Source organism: Triplophysa dalaica, chromosome 24 (genome assembly GCF_015846415.1).
Source record: "Triplophysa dalaica isolate WHDGS20190420 chromosome 24, ASM1584641v1, whole genome shotgun sequence".
In the NCBI taxonomy this organism is placed as follows: Eukaryota; Metazoa; Chordata; class Actinopteri; order Cypriniformes; family Nemacheilidae; genus Triplophysa; species Triplophysa dalaica.
This window is the reverse complement of record NC_079565.1, coordinates 3092987-3115000: the sequence shown is the minus strand read 5'-3', so window position 1 is coordinate 3115000 and position 22014 is coordinate 3092987. Positions and strand designations below refer to the sequence as shown.

Here is a 22014-nt window from a genome sequence, read left to right as displayed (position 1 = left end):
ATAACTACATATGGCTCATGAAAACTGGGTGGTCAGTAAGTAATGTTATCAACAGTGTTGGGTGTACCTAGTTACTAAGTAATTAGTTACTGTAATTTAATCACTTTTCCCTTAAAAAAGTAAAGTACGGGATTACTCTTATTTTTTATGTAATGTAATTACAGTTAATTTTGATGTAATTAAACTAAATACTTTGTGTAATATATGTGTGTGCAATAGTGGAATTGACATCAAAATTCAAAGTCTAACTTTAAAATCCATGCTTTAATTTATACTTCTCACATTTGTAATACTTTATTCAGTTAATAAATACTACTTTATGTAGTTTAATATTATTTATTTGATTGAATTAAAAGAGCCCGTTTCATGTCTATCCTTGAATCACTTAACTAGTCAAGGTGGATATAGGGTACAGTAAGTAATTAGTAATAAGTAATTAAATACATTTGAGTGAGAGTAGTCTGTACAGTAATCTAATTACATTATTGAATATGTAATTAGTAACTAGTAACTAATTACTTTTTCAGAGTAACTTACCCAACACTGGTGATCAATAACTGTATATTTTAATAGCATGAATTTAAAATAGACAAAATGAGCCAAAAACGTAAATGCCATGTTTTGTCTACTAATTATTACTAATCAATTGCTTTTTGCTTCACACATTATTTCAATTTTATTGAAAGGATTCATCGTCCAGCGATTCAAATAACCTATTATTTTAATATTCAGTTTAGTCATTTTATACAGTGCTTTCACAGTTGTGTCACAGAAAATGCATAGTATCATAACCAGTAGAAACACAAGGGAAAATAGAAAAGAATGAAAAAATAAATATAATATAATACGACCATTTATTAATTACACTTTACTATAAAATACGTATTAATGTAATGCTTTAAAATGAAGTGCATTACTGACTAAAAATAAAGTGCGTTAGTCACCCTCAGTAATGGGTGTGGGGCATAATCAGCAAAAAGGGTTGAAAAAACAATCACAGCCAGATACATTCGGATCTGTCCAATCAGAATGAATTAGTGGTGGGTCTAACCAATCACAGCTCAACAGAGGCGGGCCTACAAACAGGATGAAAAGGGTAGTGGCCAATGGCAAAGGAGCATGTGGTTTTACGCTGGTGAGGCGCAGTACTTTAAATCTGACTCGTTTAGATCACGACTAGAGCAATTTACAACGACGTGTGTTCAACACCACACCGATTTGGTTTGTGCCCTATGTGACTTCACACCAATTTGGGCACTTTTCTCACCTAGATTTCGACAAAATCACCGATGTCTTCCGAATTTCTGTCCACCATTGCTATGGACAGGCTGAACGCAAGGGAAATCGTCTCGGGGCAGAAGAGCGCAGATATTTCCCCTCAGGTTCTCCCCCTGCTGAGGCGCAAAGGGACCTGCCGGAATCTCTTCGGTCCCGTTGACCACGACGAGCTACAGCGAGAGCTGACGTCCAAACTTAAGGAGATTGCCGACCGGGATCGGCTAAGATGGAATTTCGACTTCAGCGAAGGGCGCCCGCTGGACGGTGAACTGGAATGGGAGGAGAGTCCGGCCGGGGAGTGTCCTACGTTTTACCGGGAGAGAATCACGTCTGCCGTGTCTAAAGAACCGAAAAGAGAAATATTGGCAAGAGTTCCAGCACATTGTGGAGGTCGTTCTACATCTATGAACATGTTAAACCGAGAGAACAAGGCAGACAAACGTAACGTTAACCCCAGGAAATCGCGCAAAACGGCAGCTCACGCCCGGACCAAAAGGCGCACAGATTTGCGCATTACAGGTAAGATACTCATAATTTTTCACACATTACATCACTAGATACATGACTGACAACCCAAAATAAAACCAACTTTACTATAACGTTAGTATACAATAGTATGTACTATAGCAAACTGCATCGTGTACCACACTTTATAGTACATCATACTATAGTATTAACTGTAGTCAATTGATAAACTGTAGTATATGGTGTTCATTTTTATAATATTATTAATGAATTGTTTTCTTGTAGATTTCTACTCAAAGCGAAGAAGAACGGACAGCGTGACGCCGAAGGAAAGCAGGACCGTGGAGTGAAACTAGGAAAGCTCCGGCCTCTACGTCATCGAGGAGTGGCGGGAAAAGGCCGGAAGAAATGATGTCACCGAGTCAAAACCACCTCGGAATTTACTGACTCATGTCATCACGTCACAAAACGGGATTCTGCAATCGCATAGTAACGATGATTGTTCCGTTTTCTAATGTTTGTTCATAAAGGCACAATATTGGTCTGAAACCATTTGAACAAGTGACTTTACATAAAGCCAGGACACGTATTTATTTTCGTTGAATATTCCTCCGCCTGTGTATATATATATTTTGTATTGTATTTATTTATTTATTTTTCGCATTGCTTGCAAATTGTACCTCAGTTTTTTTGTAGTCTGAAATGTAGCTTTTTTGTCATTCACTTGAAAACGTCCAAAAATCATGATCCTGAGCCGTATTGTCACTGTTGTAAAAAAGGCTGCTTTAATAAATATGTACACTATATAAACATATATACTGTGTGTCGTCCAGTATTTGTTTATCAGTTTGAGTTTAGTCCAACCTTAAGTCACAATTATGAGGACTGAGGATGTTCAGACAAGAGAACTGATTTACTTTTAATTCTCACTAACTTTTAAGTGTTCACAAGACTAAACTTTCCCATTAATTAAAACAAGACCATCTTGCGCTACACCATAAATATCCATTTTGTAGCAGTTTACCAGTTATAGTAGAAACTAGTTAAGTAGAAAGGTTTGTGTATTTAGTGAATATTTGGAGAATTAAAGTCAAACATCGTAACAACAGGACAATTATGAGCAACTTAAGTTTAGTGTTTTGTTCAAACTGTATAATCCACTAAAAAGAGAGGAGGGGTAAAAGATCCGGTAGAGGACCACATAGGCAGCATTGCGAGTAACAGACGAGATGAAAAGAGAGGAGGAGAAAAGAGGAGATTACAGCATGAAGAAGAGCGTGCCATGTCGCTTTGACCTGCTAATGAGACCCGCGCTCTCCTCCCACAGCCCGCTCAAATCCACGCAGCGCGCGCGGCTCCCCGCGTCAACACCTGCTGGAATGCGCGCGAACACCTGCGGGCATGTAAGCATCGGAGCGGCGCGTGGCTTCACACAGAAGAAAGGTCATTCATGTGTCCGTTTAACATGTGTATGACAGAGAGATCATCTGCACTGTCAACACATCAGCTCAGGAGACTCCACAGTAGTTTTAAACGCCTTTGTTTGGACAAAGGTTATTTTTCTTTACCTATTTAGCAATGTAATCCTTCAGATACCACCCACCTACTGAAGGTTTACATCCCTTTAAATCACTCTTTAAACTACTCCACCCATTCAAGTCTTTCATAGACATAAGACAACACTATACTTAAGTTAAGCATTACCAAATGGATGAAAATGAGTCTTAAGCAAGTTTTTCTTACTACTATAAAAAAGACAGTTGTTTCATGAATATATTTCACGAATAAAAGTCTAGTCTTGAGGTTTTTAATGCATTAACAACTTTATACACTGAAGTTCACTTACGTCTTGAAGGTATAGTTCACTTAAAATTCTTTAATGTTTTATTGAACAACATGGGGGTGAATTAATGATCACAGAAATTGTTATTAGGAAAACAATCCCTTAAATGGACCGGATGTCTCTCTTTTAAGTTAAATATCTCAATTTTCAAGCATTAATCTGTATATTGATGTGAACTCTTTTTGTGGGTGGGGGGATTATATACTATTGTTTAATGACTAAATATGTGGTAATTAATGAGTTTGTGTTTAATATTTAGTTAAAGATCATCTCAAGCATTAAGATAAATGAATACTGACACTAGAGATGTCTTCTGAAGCGTACACAAATGTTCTCCCAACGAGATGTGAAAATGAAATATGTTCATTGAGGACAGACAGATGTCATCTTTTATGAGTTCTGAGTTCTTCAGTCTTTCTCACCCACTCAACAGCTGTGTCTCCATGGACACCAGCTGGCCAACCACATACAGCAGGGGGAGGGGTCAGCTGAGAGTGTGATGCACCAGCTGACACAAATCATTCAAGCACATCATATTTAGGATCTTCTCTATGACGTCACACTGTTGACACATGTGACCAGACAGCATTTATGAGGAATTAGCAGCTGACAGGATGACACTCGGTGGGAAAGCTTTCTGTCTATAAATAATGATTTTTTTGTGACACTAAGCTTGATTATTAAGAAATATATGTCATATTCAGGATTTCGAGCATATTTAGGATTTTGTCTCTTTTGATGCATTTTATAACTGTTTATATTAGATGTATTTCATTAACCTTTTATTCAGTTTTGGAGGGTTGCAAAAACTCACATTATTGCAGTAGAGATATAAATAAAAATTATTTAAAAGTAAGGAAATTATGTTGAAACAGTAAACTTGTAAAATTCATGGTATTAAGATGTTAACAGGTTAGAAGTGACAGGTTAAAGAGACACCGTCAATAACACAATTGCACCATCTGTCGGCAAAGTTTAACCCAATAAATACAGACAATCGAATAAAAACTGGACTGAATGTAAATAATATATATTATATATGTATAATACATAAATAATAATAATACATTCATTTATAGAGTAAACGTATAGTTAAACATACTTAAATTTAAATTTAAAGTTAAGACATTAGGGTCACAGGGTCACAGCATCTGAATTTAAAAATATTTTGAATAAAAAAGACATTATTTAACAAACACTTTATAAACAATAAAATAACAACAAAGAAATTTAGTAATCGGGTTAACTCAGTCAAAACTAAAATGTTTCTTCTGTTAATAGACAATAGAGGGCGACACATCCAGTGTGAAGTTTATCCACCTAAAATTTGAACCTGAAATGTGTTATCTTTCATTTCAGAACACAGCAGGATCATGATATTCTTTCAAGTATTTGTGTATGTGAAAGAAGGCCAAAGTTACCAGTGTTTTAAACCTTGATCTTATAGCCGAATATTTGACTTAGTATGCCTACATATTATTAAAACTGGGCGGCAGCTACAAACCACCCAGAAACTAGTGAGTTTCATTACAGACCAAGAGGCTCGGAGTAGAAGGAAGGGTAAGATTATCCCTCAGTACTCACAGATCTGCTGCATATAGACGACTCCTCCAGTGGATAATTTCAGATGGTGGGTGTTTATGTGTGTGATCCTCCCTAGTGTGGTTGTGCTCAAACCACAGGAGCTGCAAACCTTCCTACCTCCTCCTGAAAGCAAAAATCCTGCAAAAACTTTAATAAAATCACAGTCAGAGAGAAACATGGATAGCTGATACAGATACACACAAAAAATCTAAATTGTATATAGGTTCCTCAGAGAGAAACTACACTTCAAGTTTATTTTATAAAGTATACTTAAGCAAAGTTAAAGTATGGTTTAAGTTTACGTTATTATACTTTATGTAGTAAATACGAGTCCGTATGTAAGCAACTGACAGTTCTGGGACATCATTGACTACCACAGTAGAACATTTTTAAATGGAAGTCAAAGGTGACACCTTTGGCTTACTTAAATGTGACCTTGGACAACAAAACCAGTCTTAAGTAGCACAGGAGCATTTCTAGTAATTGTCAAAATTACAAAAAATATTATTTTATGCAAAAAATAATAAGGATTTTAAGTAAAGATCATGTTCCATGAAGAGATTTTATAAATTTCTTACTGTAAAGTGATAAAAACTTTCTTTTTGTGAGTGGATGACCTGCTGCGGTGCCTCAGATTAACAACTTCAAAGGCAATTTTCTCAATATTTTGTTTGTTTGCACCCTCAGATTCCAGCTTTGTAAACAGTTGTTGTTTCACCAGACAGTGTCTTATCCTAACAAACCATATATCAATAGAAAGCTTAATTTTTCAACTTTCAGATGATGTAAAATCTCAATTTCGAAAAATTTACCCTTAAGACTGATATTGTCGTCCAGGGTCACATATTCTTCATAATTTCTTCAACAGAATAACACAATATACAATATTTTTTCGTACTATGGTAATCATTGGTGCCTTTGTACTGTCAGTTGCTAAAATTCTTCCAAATGTCTTTATTTGTGTTCAATGGAACAAATAAATTAAAAAAGATTTAAAACAACTTGAGGGTATTGAGTAATTGACAGAATTTGCATTATTAGGTGGAGTATTCCCAACTATACATTTTTAGACGTACACATAAATTGACCAAAATTATACGTTCTTATTTTATTTTAAAAGAAGTAGGCCTATACTAATTGTATACTTGAATTAAGGTTTTTGTAATGTTATATTTGTACACAAATATCACCTAAATACATATATTTACATATACAGTTTATCTTTATAGAAGAGTCCGCATATGTACTCAATGAGAATAAGTAGGCCTAACATTAGTTGAGCATGCATTCCAGATTTGCTCTTTCAGAGCTTCTGCATATCCTTTGTAAATGTAAGTCCTTTATTAGACCTGGTTTTCTAAAGAGTAATCGTATGACCCATAAATAAAATGTTGAATAACTAACCTATTATTTAATAAACTTGGTTGTGTTAATAAAATTAAGTTGTCAGGAGTTTGGAGGCGAGACTGTTAATAAACTACCTATTTAATTGTATTAACAGTAATTACTGTACATTGATTTTATTTCAAAATCACATCAATAGTACATAATATTATAATATCGTTTGCATTAAAGTAAACTATTAAGATTTCCTTAATTAACCAACATGGTTATTTTCTCTGTATATATTGTGATACATGGCAGCAACAGCAGTACGTCTAACATGCAGCAGGTCTACATGAGGGTGTGTGTGCACATACATAAATGTGTGTGTTTGCTTTCTAATTTCTAAACTGCACATCTGTGTCCACTCTTCATATAGACTGAAATAGAAGGGTAGTGAAGGCTGGCATAAAGCTCTGTCATTTAAATGGTAAAAATACCCACACGGCTGGGAGGGGTCACCGCTGTAAGCACAGGCCGCATGGCAGAACATTACAGAGCGCACAGACATAAGAACTAAACCACAGGGCTTGCTCTGTTTTTAAAACACGAGAAACACAAATCTACTGATTTCTGGTAATCTCCAAATTTAACCATGTTAACCTGTTCTTTACAACGGTCTTAAAGCCAGCATTGAATCGCTGTTCAATCTATGTAAGACACGGACGCAACCACAAAGAATTTTGTTGTGATATTCAGTCAGTTTGTCATTTGGTTATATAGATGTAAGTTAGATGATAGTAAAAAGTTGTTTTTATAGTTGTTGAGTTTTAGTCCCAAGCTAATTTCTTGCATCCTGGTGTTTTATGGAATTATTGCATATCAGCCAGATTTAAATATTATAAAACACAGTGATTCGGACTCATTTAATGGTTGTTTATGCAATGGCCACAGAAATCTGCCCAAATAAAATCTGTCCAAAGAAACACATAAAAAAAAAGGATGGAGGACATTAAATATTTTATTAAATACTGTTAAGCCAATTTAAAGCATAAAATAGAATTGTGAGGCAGATATACTTATAAGTATACAGTATACAGTACATAGACATTATAATGAAAAAATCTAAATAATAATACTTCATGACATAGCCCAAGAAAACATTGCCAGAGTGGTGTAAGAGTATAAAGTCCCGGGAGTTGAGTTCACGTGATGCGATTCCAGGTGTTGTTCTTCTACCTGCTGAACAGCTTCATGAAGCTCTGGAATCCATCTTCACCAAAGAAATCAAATGTTCCCTGCGAGCTCCCCAGATGAACGATGAGCAGAACCAGCAGACCCAGAAACAACAGAGGAATCAGGAGATTCCACCCCGATGCCAAGATGTTGTACCACTTTGCCTTGTCTGAGCATTCCTGCGCTGCCCGCATGTCGCCGATGGTTTTCTGATCTCGGGCCTAAACACAAAACCACAATGTAAGTGAGTCTTGGACATTCGTGTATCAAGTCTAATATTATATCCTACATAAACATGGTTCTTAAATTTTTCTACCATAAAGCACTATTTCTCATTTAGAAACTTCATAATTGAAAAAATGTTGTTTGCCGTACGAAGCTGTCTGTTAGGTTCTTTATATCTAAAAAGTTATTGGGACACAATTTTCAGATCTTTGTATTGGTTTCGAGGTTCTCTAGATACCAAAGAACTCTTCTTCAGAGCTATTTTGGACCATTTTAGTTCTTCAAGGAACCATTTCTTATACTTTTTATAGCCTTCAGTACTTTTTACACTACAAATAACTTTCAAGAGAAACATTCTGTGAATCCTAAAGCCACATAAAGAACATTCCAAGAATATTGTGTGTTGTTTCTAAAAAGACAATTGAGTTCTTCAGATTCTCTACACATCAATTACATTTAATTCTGGACGCGTGTAAATTCAAAGTCTGTAATTTTGTTTTAAATATGTCTCTCTAGGAATCCTCTAGGACTTCTAAAAAAACAAAATATTGAAAAGAAGCTGAGACAACTGCGGCATAACGACCGAATCTCACCTTGATGGAATAGATGAGAGCCATGAATCCCAGGCAGCAGAAGTTGACATAGAGAGTGTTACAGAGGGACCAGACCAGATAGTCGCTTGGTGGCTTCTTGCCTGCTTGGCTCATGTTGACCACCGTCGAGCCACCCGCCTTACGGCCGGACTTACAGTTAGTGAGCGGAGTGCAGTCGTTCACGTAGCTGTATGTAGCGTTATCCATCTTCTGAGGTCAAGGGTCAACTGCTGTAGAAGAATCTGAGGAGACTTATGAAGAGGAAGATCAGACCCCTACTTATACAACACTGAAGTTGGGTGGAGTTAAATGGGGAGAGAGAGAGAGAGAAAGAGAGAGACTGAGAGAGAGAGAGAGGCAGGGGAGGGTTCTTCTTTTTTGTTATAATTTCTGCCTCCAGACATCTTACACACACAGAAATCAGGTCTTGAATAAAATAAAACTTCACACATAAGGTTTAGATGCTAGATGTGAACTTACCAGACTGGTTCTTGACTTTTCAGGTTTGTGCCTGACTTTTTGAAAATCAAAGTATCCAAACCCCAAGAAAAGGGACGTGTGCAAGCAGTATCCTTCATCCAGATAACATTCACAAACAATTTTCTAAAAAAATAATCATTTGGAGTACAAAACACTTAGTGACAGCAAACAGGATGCCTCTCTTCTTTAAAAGTTGTCATATAGAAATAAAACAAGAATAGTATTATCACAAAATGTCCAAGATGCTTGATCTTACACATGCGTAACAAAGGGTTATCAAGCCTCCAAAAAGGACCAAATAAGATTCTTTCCAAAAACCTTTTATTACATTATAGTTGATAAAATGTCATTTGGCGTAATATCATGAGGTTGTACAAATTCTTGTATATGTTGTTTGGGGAGATTTTCAGAAAACATGAAAATAAGAATACATGAAACAACCATTTAAAATGAATTCATAACTCTGTCACAGGGATGCAGTATTCAGATTTATTGAACTATAAAATGACAAGGTTTCACATTCATATTATGAGAACAGTATTATGTCCGGTTAAGGCAAAAGGGACAGACAATTATTTTCAGTTATTCAGCTATAAAACTGCATTAATAAATCAAAAGGCTCATTTAGAAAAGTGTTAACCATTCAGTTTTTTTTTGCAATTTCACATTTTGCACAAAATCAAGTGAAAATGAGGTAATAAAGGTTGATTTGGTCTAGAGTACACGCATTTATGCATTTAAAGGGATACTTCACACAAAAATGAAAATTCTGTCATCATTTACTCACCTTTGAGTTGTTCCAAATCTGTATAAATATATATATGATAAAAAGATATTTTGAAGAATGCTTATAATCAAACAGACCGTGCACCCCATAGTACGAAAAATGGCTTCATCAATTTTTGGTTCTGTTGAACACAAAAGAAGATATTTTGAAGAATGTAGGACAGCAAACAGATCTGGGGCACTTTTGACTACCATTGTATTTCTCTTCCATGTTAGTCAATGGGGGGCAAAATCTGTCTGGTTATAAGCATTCCTCCAAATATCTTTCTCTGTGTTTATCAGAACAAACCAATTTTTACAGATTTGGAACAACTCGGAGGTGAGTAATTGATGACAGAATTGTAATTTTTGGGTGAAGAATCCCTTAAAAGGCCTCTTTTTGGTTTGACACAAGACAATTCAGACGAAATTTTTAATGCTTTGACAAATTAATTTTATATGTGTTGTAATTTGGCCGTATTAGATATGACATATGTGTTTTTACAGCACACAAGGAATGAATTAAGCATCATCATCATTCACCAAACAACCGTGTGTGTTGGAGAAAATGTTTATGGATTACAGTATAAGTATTTGTTTTGGTTAAAATACGTGTGTGTTAGTACGATCAAATGTGTATGTTTGTTGTGTGTGTGTAACATCATGTGCGGACAATCGGCACTTTTGAATTACATCTTGGAAGCTGGAGCCACGGCAGACGCTCCACCACTAGTATAAACATGAACAGCGTTCTGGAGAAATAGAGAGTCAAAAAATAAATGTTGTGCACTAAACTGACAAGCAATTTTTATGTAGGTGACACGTGTGTGTTTTGTACCTTCTTTCCTTCTGCGTTGTATTTATCCAGGAGATTCTGAACACGGGTCCCGTAATCTGGATGAACAGCCATCAGGTTCTGAACCTGCACGAAAACAAAACTTACATTTATATAGTGGAACCACTTAGGGCACAAATGCACTCTTCAGTCTAGTTTGACTAGTTTAAAGTCCCCGTGAACCGGAAGTTGCGATTGTTTTTACTTCCATTTCCGAGTGAATAGGAATTTCAAAGGAGAAAATTAGTGGGCGTGACAGTTGAAGGGGAGGAGTTAACAGATGCTCTGGCCAAGCCGTCTAATTTACAATATTTGAGATGAATAGTCATTTCAGGATGGAAATGCATTTTCATATTTTAACTGAAGAGTATTAGGGTACATGAATTTTAAAAAGAAAATGTTCACATCAATAAGCTATTAATTATAAACTACAACATTTCATAAAAAAATAAGAATTGTGATTTTTAAGTGCACTGAGATTACAAAAAAGATCCTTACCATGCGTTTCTGAATAAACAGCTGAGCTTGTTTTAGGTGGCCGGCCATATTCTGACACACACGATCTCGCTCATCTTCACTCAACACTTCAGTGAAGAACGTACGGACCTGCCGAAGACATCTAAGCGATAATTCCACATATACTTTACATGATAATCCACACATAGATATTTGTTCACATACCTGAGTCACATTGTCATCGTCTGCGCTGTTGTATCTGGCCACATCAGGGGAGGTTTGAAATTTTGACTCAATGAAGCGTGGCTGGTGGTCTGGGGCACTGAAACTGTTGGGGTAGTAGTTAGGAGCTCCCCCTATAGGATAAATTAGGAACTGTTTAACATTACAGTGTGGGGTTTATTTACACATGGATTAATTCACATTTCTGTAATGTTTGCTTTGATGGTAAATCTTTTACCCTGGTTGTCATTCAGGCACATGGGGCCATCTCTCTGGTAGTTAGCAATTCGGGCACGGTAGGGGCAGTTAACAGGCAGCTGGAGGTAATTGGCACCGAGTCGATGGCGATGTGTGTCTGGGTAAGAGAAAAGACGGCCCTGAAGAAGAAAATATGATCAATTTAAGTGTAAAGTCATTCTAGGAGATTAGTAGTTTACTGTAACCAGTCATTAATGCTTAAATCTGATGCAATTTACATTAACGCACTTAAAATTACTAATTACTTTTATTAAAATGAATAAGGCAAAGTAACAACAATGGCATTAGTCGACTAAAAATACAGTCTAAGCAGTGAGCCCACTTCATTCTGCTACACTCGTGATAAAAGTATACCTGCAGCATCTTGTCCGGGCTGGGCTCGATGCCGGGCGGCATGTTACTGGGATCGAAGGCGAGCTGCTCGACCTCAGCGAAATAGTTCACAGGGTTTTGGTTTAGCACCAAGCGGCCGGCAGGAATCAGAGGGAAGTCAGTATGAGGCCAGACCTACGCCACAACAGTTAATCATTTTCTCTGTGTGCATGTTCTGTATGTCTGTTTTATTTGATCAGTTTATTTCCACAGGTCAGCAGACGCAATGCTGGTACCTTAGTCAAATCAAACGGATTGTACTTCCAGATCTCGGCCTGCTCAAAGGTCATGACCTGGATGTAGAAGCTCCAAGATGGAAAGCTGCCATTGGCGATGGCATTGAAGAGATCCCTGATGGCATAATCCGGATCAGTAGAAGCCAACTGTGCCGCCTTTTCAACCGTCAAATTCTTTATGCCTTGGTCAGTCTAAAAGAAAAATAACAAATATTACACAGTGCCTTATTTTGCACGTATTAGACTTATTAGGATTCTTCCATGCTTAAGACATCTCATCAAATCAAGACATTTGATGGACGCCTTTCTTTTTGGATAATGCAACGGGAAGCTCCCCCCCCCCCAAAAAAAACATTGGTGCAAACTTCTGTTTACCTTAAAGTGGAATTTACAGTAAACAGGATTTCCCTCAGAGTTGACGAGTTTGAAGGTGTGTGATCCATATCCGTTCATAAAACGGAAGCCGTCTGGAATCCCCCGATCGCTGAACAGAAAAGACACCTGCACATACACATATAAACGATAACTCTATCTGAATTCCGTGGATGCATGTGTGCCACACACAAAAGTGTAATGTCTCAGTTGTACCTGGTGTAAAGATTCTGGACGCAGACTCAAAAAGTCAAAAACCATATCGGCATCCTTCAGATGAGTCTGCGGATTCCGCTTCTGAGTGTGGACGAAGGATGGAAACTACAGACACATAAACACTTTTAACACACACCATGACACTATAAATGTCTCTGAACAGAATAAAGGAAACATATCATAACACGTATACAAATCTGCATGTTATAAATGTGATTAAACTGGTCGACTCTCACCAACATAGCATCTCTGATAAAAAAGACGGGGGTGTTGTTTCCGGTAAGGTCCCAGTTTCCCTCTTCAGTGTAAAACTTTACAGCAAACCCCCGAGGGTCTCGCACCGTATCCGCAGACCCGGCCTCACCAGCTACAAATAAACAAAAGTTCATACACATACTACTCAATATTGTAAATGAATGAACATGTTTAAAGTTGGATCAAAGTTTTTAGATTTTTTTTACAAAAAACAAGAAAAGTTTGACTAGTAGAAGAAGTTGTTCCTGCTCTTTACCCTCTTACAAAACCATTTCAGAGACCTGAGTGCCATGACCTCTGTTACCACATCATTTCCTGGTATTTCTAACCTGATCTATATTGGCAGTACAGGTTGCACTAGCACAAACACTTTCCCTGAACGCCAATATGTGATGTAACCATAATGTTTCTCTTTAGAGTATCACACAGAGACGTACCCACGGTGGAGAAGCGCACAGCGATGGGTGTTGTCTTTCCCACATGCTCGAACACTTTGGCCTTGCAATAGCGTGTAATGTCATGTGTCACTTCAAAATAACCAAACGCTCCTGTTCAAAGGAAACATTTCAATATAAAAGCACCATCATAAAATCACGAGAAGCAGTTTGATATTCTTTTTTTCTCATTATTTAGATGTGTGTGTTCACACTGGCCTGCTCCTTTGGCATGCACGGCTCTCTCTGGGATGCGCTCTCGGTCAAAGTGTGCCATCTCATCAGTAAACACCACGTCCTGCACCAGGAGGGGTCCACGCGGACCGCCCGTCATCAAATTAAGTTTATCACCGATCGGGACACCACCTCCAGTGGTCAGGACGTCCGGCCGCTGGGATAAAAAACATTATAATTTAAATTAATGCAATAAAGCAACGTCAAATCATTTACAGCAGCAAAAACCCACTTAACGTTAGCTCTCAATTTAAATGATTATTTAATTGTGTATTCTCTTGAAATCTGCCATATTGTATGACTTTTATTGAATGAGAAATGTAATGTAAAGAAGTCTAATAAAACAGCAATAGTAAAACAAATCTTGGGACTTCTAAACATGATGAATAAATAACCACATAGAGTTATCTTGTGTATGATTAAACATAAACTGCTTGTACTTTGTACTCTTAAACAAAGAAAGTCTAAATCAGCTTTCACCGAGGAAAGCATGTTGACGTAAACGTAAACAAGCATTTAAAGGAATTGATTGGTTGAGCGCGGTGTCAGTCCTACTATAGTAGACCAATCAAGTTTTAAAGCAGTGGGTTAAGAGGCGGGAATTACGCCTTTTCCGGTTAGATATCGACTGAAATTAAATCATTTAAAAATTGCGCTTAACTTTCGGTGTATTTATTAATCAAAACATACAAAGTTCAAACTTCTCTGAAAAGAAAAATCAAACGGACTACTTTTAAAAATATATTATTTTATGCAACTGTCAGACAATACAAACAGTTGTCGATGCATTCAGGAATATCGGATAAAAGGTTTATTTGCGGTTTTTGCACATCATCAATATATCCAAGTCATATTCTTCAATATTTAATTTCTTAACAATCAAATCTATTTTTACAGTATTTAATGAGCTTCAGTGCAACTTTGTGAAAAGTCAACACATTAACTCAACGTATACTTTGCAGTTCGTGCATTAAGTTACAAACAAGCGACATTTTGCCACAATTTCTCGGTGCAAAATACGTGCATTAAACAAATGCAGGGAAACAATAACCCAAAGAAGTCATATGATGTAACTTATAAAAGAAATTGTGCACCAGACCTGAGAGCCGCGACCCTCCTTCCACAGTTTCATCTGATCCGTCGCTTTTTCTCTAACGTTATCGGCCATTATGAATGGATCTTAGCTTCTGAAAGACAAACACACACTGCACTGCACTAAAGCAAGTTGTGTATTTGTCAAATGTCTGTACTTTTAACTTCAACCCTTTTCTGGTCTCCACCTCTAATGATGGCAGATCGATTTTTAACACGAAACCGACTTCCTAAGTGGGCGGGGCTTAGCGAGAATTCTGCTTTTTTTCAGTCGCCATGTGCCCCCTGGAGGAAGGCAAACTTTGTGTCATTGTAAACACACAGCTGGTAACAACCCTTCAACAAAACAAATTCCATTAGAGGACCACAGAGACCATTATAGTTTATATTAAACAAATACAGTTACAAATATAATCATTCAATTCATTACATGAAGGAGGATGGAAGGTACTGAGAAGATCATGGCATCATTAAAATGTGGTTCCTTAGTCCTTTTCAGCCTTTAACAAACGGATCTGTAATCATCAGAAAAGTCAAAGTGTAACCGACAAAATTACTTCTAAAAGGACTAAATAAGAACCAATATAAGCAATATTATACCTCTGTTTCCTATTGTCACTGATAAGCTTGTCTTTTGCTGTAGATCTCATTCATGTTTGTGAGAAGGCATCACTGGGGTGTGCATGTACGAGATTTTAAGATGATTTTTCAAGTTCTTCAAACATTGAGAATAATGATAAACCAAAACACAAACGGTAATAAAGGAAACAACCAAGATTTCAAATGAAACCACAACTCGTACAGATTTATTACTTATGTATTAATTTTTTGTTTATTATAAACTTCATTGGTTACATTATAAAATGACAAAAATATTCACATTCATTTCATGAGAAATAAGTTACATCCGGCTAAGGCAAAATGGACGGACGATTATTTTTACTTATTCTGTGATGAAACAGAAAATCAAAAAGCTTGCACAGAATTTATTCTAAATGAAAAAACAAACATTCACTTTTTAGGTTATTCCTTATTATGCACAAAATCAAAACTAAGTTAATTATGTTAAGCTTCATGCTTTTATGCTGATTCGTGCATTAAAGGCCTCTTATTGGTTGAACTCAAGACTATTCCGTTAAGAAATCTGATGCATTAATTACATTTGACTTACGGCGCAGTGGCACAACGCATTCAAAGTACTCATGTGTGTATGAGCACGAGTATTTGCTTGGCGTGTTTGTGTGCAGACGGGCGCACATCTTGGAAGCTGTATAAGTGTATTTCACATCTTGGAAGCTGCAGCCACAGCGGATGCTCCACCACGAGAATAAACATGAATGGTATTCTAGACAAACAGAGAGTCGAAATGAATGCCGTGCACTAAAACGACAAATAACTGTATGTGACCCATTGTGTCTTTTGTACCTTCTTTCCTTCTGCGTTGTATTTATCCAGGAGATTCTGAACACGGGTCCCGTAATCCCGATGTACAACCATCAGGTTCTGAACCTGCACAAAAACAAAATGGAGACATTTTATTGAACCAAAAAAGTTCAATATTTAAAAAGTCATATTTATATACAAGTAATATATATATAAAAGTTTAAATTAATTCTTATTTATAAATACATAAGGCTATAAACGACACGTTAAAGATCCTCACCATCCGCTTCTGAATGAACAGCTGAGCTCCTTTTAGGTGTCCGGCCATATTCTGACACAGACGCTCTCGCTCGGCTTCGTTCAACACCTGAGTGAAGAACGTACGCACCTGCGCAACAAAACAGAGCAGAAATATCAGTGCTTTACATGCGCGTCTAAATTTATGACCGTGCTCGCATTTTGTTTACGCACCTGAGTCACATTGTCATCGTCTGCGCTGTTGTATCTGCCCACATCAGGAGACACTTGAAATTTGGACTCCATGAAGCGTGGCTGGACATCTGGAGCGCTGAAGCTGTTGGGGTGGTAGTTGGGAGCTCCCCCTGCAGGATAAATCAGGAACTGTTTAACATTTCAATACAGTAAAAGGCTAAGAGCTAGTTCACATTTTTAACAACACCCCTCATTTACATAACTCACTGATGTTGGATTACGCCGCTGCATTGGCTTTCATGTGCATCACTCACCCTGGTTGTCATTCAGGCACATGGGGCCGTCTCTCTGGTAGTTAGCAATTCGGGCACGGTAGGGGCAGTTGACAGGCAGCTGGAGGTAATTGGCACCCAGCCGGTGGCGGTGTGTGTCTGGGTAAGAGAAAAGACGGCCCTGAAGCAGAAAACATACTATTTAGTCATTCTAGAACTTCTTGTAATTGTCATTAATCCTTTAATACCAAGCAATTTACATTCTGGGCTAATAAAAGGGTGTCCAAACGTACCTATGACACCTAAAAATACAGTCTAAGTAGTTAGCTCACTACATTAAGAGACACTCGTGATAAAAGTATACCTGCAGCATCTTGTCCGGGCTGGGCTCGATGCCGGGCGGCATGTTACTGGGATCGAATGCGAGCTGCTCGACTTCAGCGAAATAGTTCAAAGCGTTTCGGTTTAGCACCAAACGGCCCGCAGGAATCAGAGGGAAGTCATTATGAGACCAAACCTGAAACACAATCATTCACGAATCATCCGTACCGGTTTTACCAAATTCTGAAAATCTCTTTTTAGCACAGTTTCTCTCCACAGGTCAGCAGACGCAATGCTGGTACCTTAGTCAAATCAAACGGGTTCCACTTCCAGTTCTCAGCCTGCTCAAATGTCATGACCTGGATGTAGAAGGTCCAAGATGGAAAGTTGCCATTGGCGATGGCGTTGTAGAGATCTCTGGTGGCGTAATCTGGGTCGGAAGAAGCCAGGCGGTCCGCCTCCTCCACTGTCAGATTCTTAATGCCCAGGTCAGTCTGCAAAAGAAAGTTTTGCATAGTTTCAAATATGTTGTATAGGACTGTGATGCTGTTACTTTTTGCGCACAAACACATGCACACAGAAATGACCTTGAAGTGGAATTTACAGTAAACAGGATTCCCCTCCGAGTTGACGAGTTTGAAGGTGTGTGATCCATATCCGTTCATAAAACGGAAGCCGTCTGGAATCCCCCGATCGCTGAACAGGAAAGACACCTGCACATACACATATAAACATGATCGAGACGCTCCGTGAGATCATCAGAACGCAGGCGTGTACGAGGTTTCAGTTGTACCTGATGTAAAGATTCTGGACGCAGACTCCAGAAATCCCAAACCATATCCGGGTCCTTCAGATGAGTCTGTGGATTCCGCTTTTGAGAGTGGATGAAGGACGGAAACTACACACACAGATACAAACTTTTAAAACGTGAATTGGTTTATTGTTCTAATGTAAAAATAACACGATGAACAAAATAAGGATAGATTAAAACATCGAAATAGATCAACTGCATGCGTGTGAATGTGTATTTGCACGCGTGTCTCTTACCAGAAGAGCATCTCTGATGAAGAAGATGGGGGTGTTGTTTCCCGTAAGGTCCCAGTTTCCCTCTTCAGTGTAAAACTTCACAGCAAACCCACGAGGGTCTCGCACCGTATCTGCAGACCCAAGCTCACCCGCTACAAAAAAACCAGCACAAAACCACATATTAAAACTAGAAGCTTACTGTATACTTACATAGAGGAGACTGATTGTGTTTGTGTGTGTATGTTTGTGTGAGGAGGGGTGTAAAAATCCTTAAAGTATTTTTTTTCTGGGAATGATAGGAGATATAAATATTATTCTTCCAGCTTTAGTTAATTTAAGCTGGAGTGTCCGTACAACCCTTCTGCATGTGTTCTTTACCCTCTTACAAAACCATCTGGCTCAATATCATGTCAGGACATCTCCGTGTCAGGACTTGCGTTATGTCTTCATTTGCATTTCAAACCCTGACAGCCCAAAAACATTCTCCCAACCCCGGTATGTGATATAACAATCATCTTTCGCTTCACAATTTCACACAGAGACGTACCCACGGTGGAGAAGCGCACAGCTATGGGCGTTGTCTTTCCCACATGCTCGAACACTTTGGCCTTGCAATAGCGTGTGATGTCATGTGTCACTTCAAAATAACCAAACGCTCCTGTAAATAGAAGATTCATTTTAATATAACATTAAGTTGCATTGCTATTTAATTATTTTGATGGATTCAGCCCAATTGTGGTGCAAGAAACACAAAAATTGTGTGTGTGTGTTCACACTGGCCTGCTCCTTTGGCATGCACGACTCTCTCTGGGATCCGCTCTCGGTCAAAGTGTGCCATCTCATCAGTAAAGACCACGTCCTGCACCAGGAGGGGTCCACGAGGACCGGCCGTCATCGAATTTAGTTTATCACCGATCGGGACACCACCTCCAGTGGTCAGGACGTCCGGCCGCTGAGACAAAACCAAAACATGACAGTATGAAACAACGTCATTTTACTAAACAGGTTTTTTCCTGCATAGAAAAATTGGAGGTGGCCGCCTCCGTCAAATTTCGTGCCGCCTCAGACTCGCCAAAGTTATGTCAAGTGTCTTCCCCAAATCACTGCGTGTATTGTGTCAACAAACTGTCATTTGTGTCCATTTCTTCAATGTTTTCTCAAATTAACTCGGCGTACATCATTGTAATGTTTTAAGCAGTGCAGTTGGCTCGCTGAATCAGCGTTATACTGCCAGTGTGAACGCAAATTGCGATCAGAACGACTCGCAATCAAATGACTCGTTTGAACCGATTCGTTTGATCTCTTTTCAATCACTAGCGAATAATTGAGCTTAGTGAATCATTCAAAGCTCAGTGAGCAGCAAGAGATCACAGGATGTGAATGAGCTTCGCTCATTAAGTAACACTGGTTAGTTTAGAGGGTACTTGAGGGTGAGTCATTAATAAGGAGTTACCCTTTAATTGGCTGTTGTGGCCTGAAAAGTTAGTTGAAAACGACAAAAAGCAAAACATTTCTATTTGGTTGAATAAAAGTGATGTTTTATATAACTCAAAAAACATTGTTTTCATCAAATTTTTATGTTTTGATATGTAAAGTGTTTGGTTAAGTCACTTTAAGGTTCGGAAGGACCACCCGTGCGTGTTTGCACAAGATAAGGATGGCACCAGCTCCGCCTCATTTTGAGACAGGAAAAACCCGCAAAAAATGTGTAATTTCTAAAAGTGTATGTCTTTTTGCTGCCAAAACTAGAATGCATTTCATGGCTATTTACATGCAAACCTAATGGCTTGCATTACAAAAACTCTTATGAAAATGTACTTTATAAAGGGCTTCATAAAAGAAGGATTTAAAGGCTCACATAGCACAATCCATCTGGCTTACGTCTATTTGACGTCTGCATTTACATCTGCAAGACATCTGCAATATGTAGTTTGCTCATCTGCAATACGTCTATGAGACGTCTGAACGTCTGTAATACGTCTGCTAAAGATCTTAGAAAGAGCAGCTTCACATCCATTCTTAATCATAAACATCTCACAGACATCTTCTAGAGGTCTATATGATGTCTGACAGCGGACATCTCTGAGACGTATTGCAGATGAGCAAACTATGTTTTTTAGATGCAGATGTAAATGCAGATGTCAAATAGACGTAAACCAGATGTATGTGTGCTATCAGGGAGGTTTCTATCAGTTTACACCTGCCAGATAACATCCCATCAATAGAACCATTGAGGTTTCCATTAAAACCAATAAAAAACACTTGATTCATATTGATGCGATTTTCCATTGTTGTTTATTGAATGTGTAAATAAAACTAAAATAACAATAATTTCACAAGACTCTGGTGTTCCAGTGGCCTGAATATGGAGATTAAATAACCATCTTGTTATCTGGTTAAAGTTCAACTGTTGTTGGAACAAAAACTGGGTGAACGTCTTGGTTGCATAAATGCGCGGAGGCCTATGTCTGCAGGTGCTATTTGATTGGTTGAGAGCGGTGTCAGCAATGTCAGCGGCAAATCGCGTTTGAAAGCCGTCGTTCGAGGGGCGGGATATCACTTTCTTTTATATAGAATGTAATGTAAACGTGACCCACATAAACAACCGTTCTGTGTGAAACAAACCTTTAAATGTTTGTATGTTCTCAAAGGATTCAGAGTTCAAAACAGCCCGTTCGCGTGTTGAATATCTATACTTTTTACATTAACGCATTCGGTGCCTTGAGGCGTGTTCGAGATGCATCACGTGTTCTTGCTGTGATGTTTTGCACAACATGAAGTCACCGCGATCTCAATATCACGGTTTCACAGCTGAATAATTGTTTTTAATATTGCAACACTCGAACTCCTTTAAGCATATTTTTACTCAATATACACTCCGTGTTTGTGCACTAAAACCTCACGACCTTGCGCACAATTTCTCTCAGCGCAATGCAGAGTTTAGCACAAGCTTGAACATGACCATTTAAAACCCACTTTATATTTAATAATGTATATTAGATGTGCATCAGACCTGAGAGCCGCGACCTTCCTTCCACAGCTTCATCTGATCCGTCGCCTTTTCTCTGTCGGCCATTGTGAAGCTCGCTGAGTTTCTGACAGTACGACACTGTGTCCTATGATCTAAACATACACTGAGTCTGAACTGAAGTATGGCTTTTATTGGGGTTGTATAATGTCGTTTCTTGTACTTCAACCCTCCACTGGTCTCCACCCCTAACTCGCAGCCAGTCTGAATTAAACATGGTGGCACTGGCAGGGTGACAGACGCAGACCCCTCCTTTTCAGAATATATTCATTATATGTTTCTACATTGTTTTGTATTCAACATATTGTGCATTTCAAACATTTCTATATCAAGTAGTACGTGATGGATTCTGCTACCTTTTTCATTGATGGCAGATTTCCATGACATTTTGATATTTGGTAGCTCTGTTGAAATAACAACACACCCAAAAAATATCTCACAATTTACACACCCTCTTGTCATTTCAAACCTGTATGACATCCTTTCTTCTGCAGAACACAAAAGAATGTTGATAACCAAAAACGACACAACCAGTGCAAGTGAATGGGGGAGCATGACATTCTTCAAAATATCTTCTTTTGTGTTCAGAAGAAAGAAAGCTATATAGGTTTGAAATTACATGGGAGTGAGTAAATTATGACAGAATTTTAATTTCCCTTTAATATTATTTACATTACAAAAGACATTCCTTTCTTGCACATCTAATATGTGACCCTGGACAACGAAACCAGTCGTGTGGGTCAATTTTTCGAAATTGAGATATTGACATGATCTGAAA

The 22014-nt window shown here is 38.0% G+C and overlaps 4 protein-coding genes across 4 annotated transcripts; 1 reads left to right on the top strand and 3 right to left on the bottom strand.

The window, feature by feature from the left end:
- Positions 1-1069: 1069 nt before the first annotated feature.
- Positions 1070-2557, top strand: cdkn1cb (cyclin dependent kinase inhibitor 1Cb). Its single transcript, XM_056740171.1, has 2 exons — positions 1070-1797; positions 2029-2557. The coding sequence occupies exons 1-2, from the start codon at positions 1290-1292 to the stop codon at positions 2091-2093; spliced, it is 573 nt and encodes a 190-aa protein (XP_056596149.1). The 5' UTR covers positions 1070-1289; the 3' UTR covers positions 2094-2557.
- Positions 2558-7496: 4939 nt separating this feature from the next.
- Positions 7497-9352, bottom strand: ifitm5 (interferon induced transmembrane protein 5). The gene is made up of 3 exons (XM_056739819.1): positions 9028-9352; positions 8548-8789; positions 7497-7950 (listed from the first exon to the last, which is right to left on the bottom strand). The coding sequence occupies exons 2-3, from the start codon at positions 8752-8754 to the stop codon at positions 7729-7731; spliced, it is 429 nt and encodes a 142-aa protein (XP_056595797.1). The 5' UTR covers positions 8755-8789; positions 9028-9352; the 3' UTR covers positions 7497-7728.
- A 150-nt stretch (positions 9353-9502) lies between these two features.
- Positions 9503-14964, bottom strand: LOC130414112 (catalase-like). The gene is made up of 13 exons (XM_056739818.1): positions 14782-14964; positions 13668-13839; positions 13452-13562; positions 12996-13126; positions 12760-12864; positions 12547-12672; positions 12172-12363; positions 11918-12070; positions 11544-11682; positions 11309-11439; positions 11126-11233; positions 10631-10714; positions 9503-10544 (listed from the first exon to the last, which is right to left on the bottom strand). Exons 1-13 carry the CDS (start codon positions 14848-14850, stop codon positions 10482-10484), a joined length of 1584 nt encoding a protein of 527 aa, XP_056595796.1. The 5' UTR covers positions 14851-14964; the 3' UTR covers positions 9503-10481.
- Positions 14965-15579: 615 nt separating this feature from the next.
- LOC130414269 (catalase) lies at positions 15580-21447 on the bottom strand. The gene is made up of 13 exons (XM_056740098.1): positions 21222-21447; positions 18989-19160; positions 18756-18866; positions 18230-18360; positions 17976-18080; positions 17770-17895; positions 17485-17676; positions 17226-17378; positions 16904-17042; positions 16629-16759; positions 16438-16545; positions 16200-16283; positions 15580-16119 (listed from the first exon to the last, which is right to left on the bottom strand). Exons 1-13 carry the CDS (start codon positions 21282-21284, stop codon positions 16057-16059), a joined length of 1578 nt encoding a protein of 525 aa, XP_056596076.1. The 5' UTR covers positions 21285-21447; the 3' UTR covers positions 15580-16056.
- Between the last annotated feature and the right edge of the window lie 567 nt (positions 21448-22014).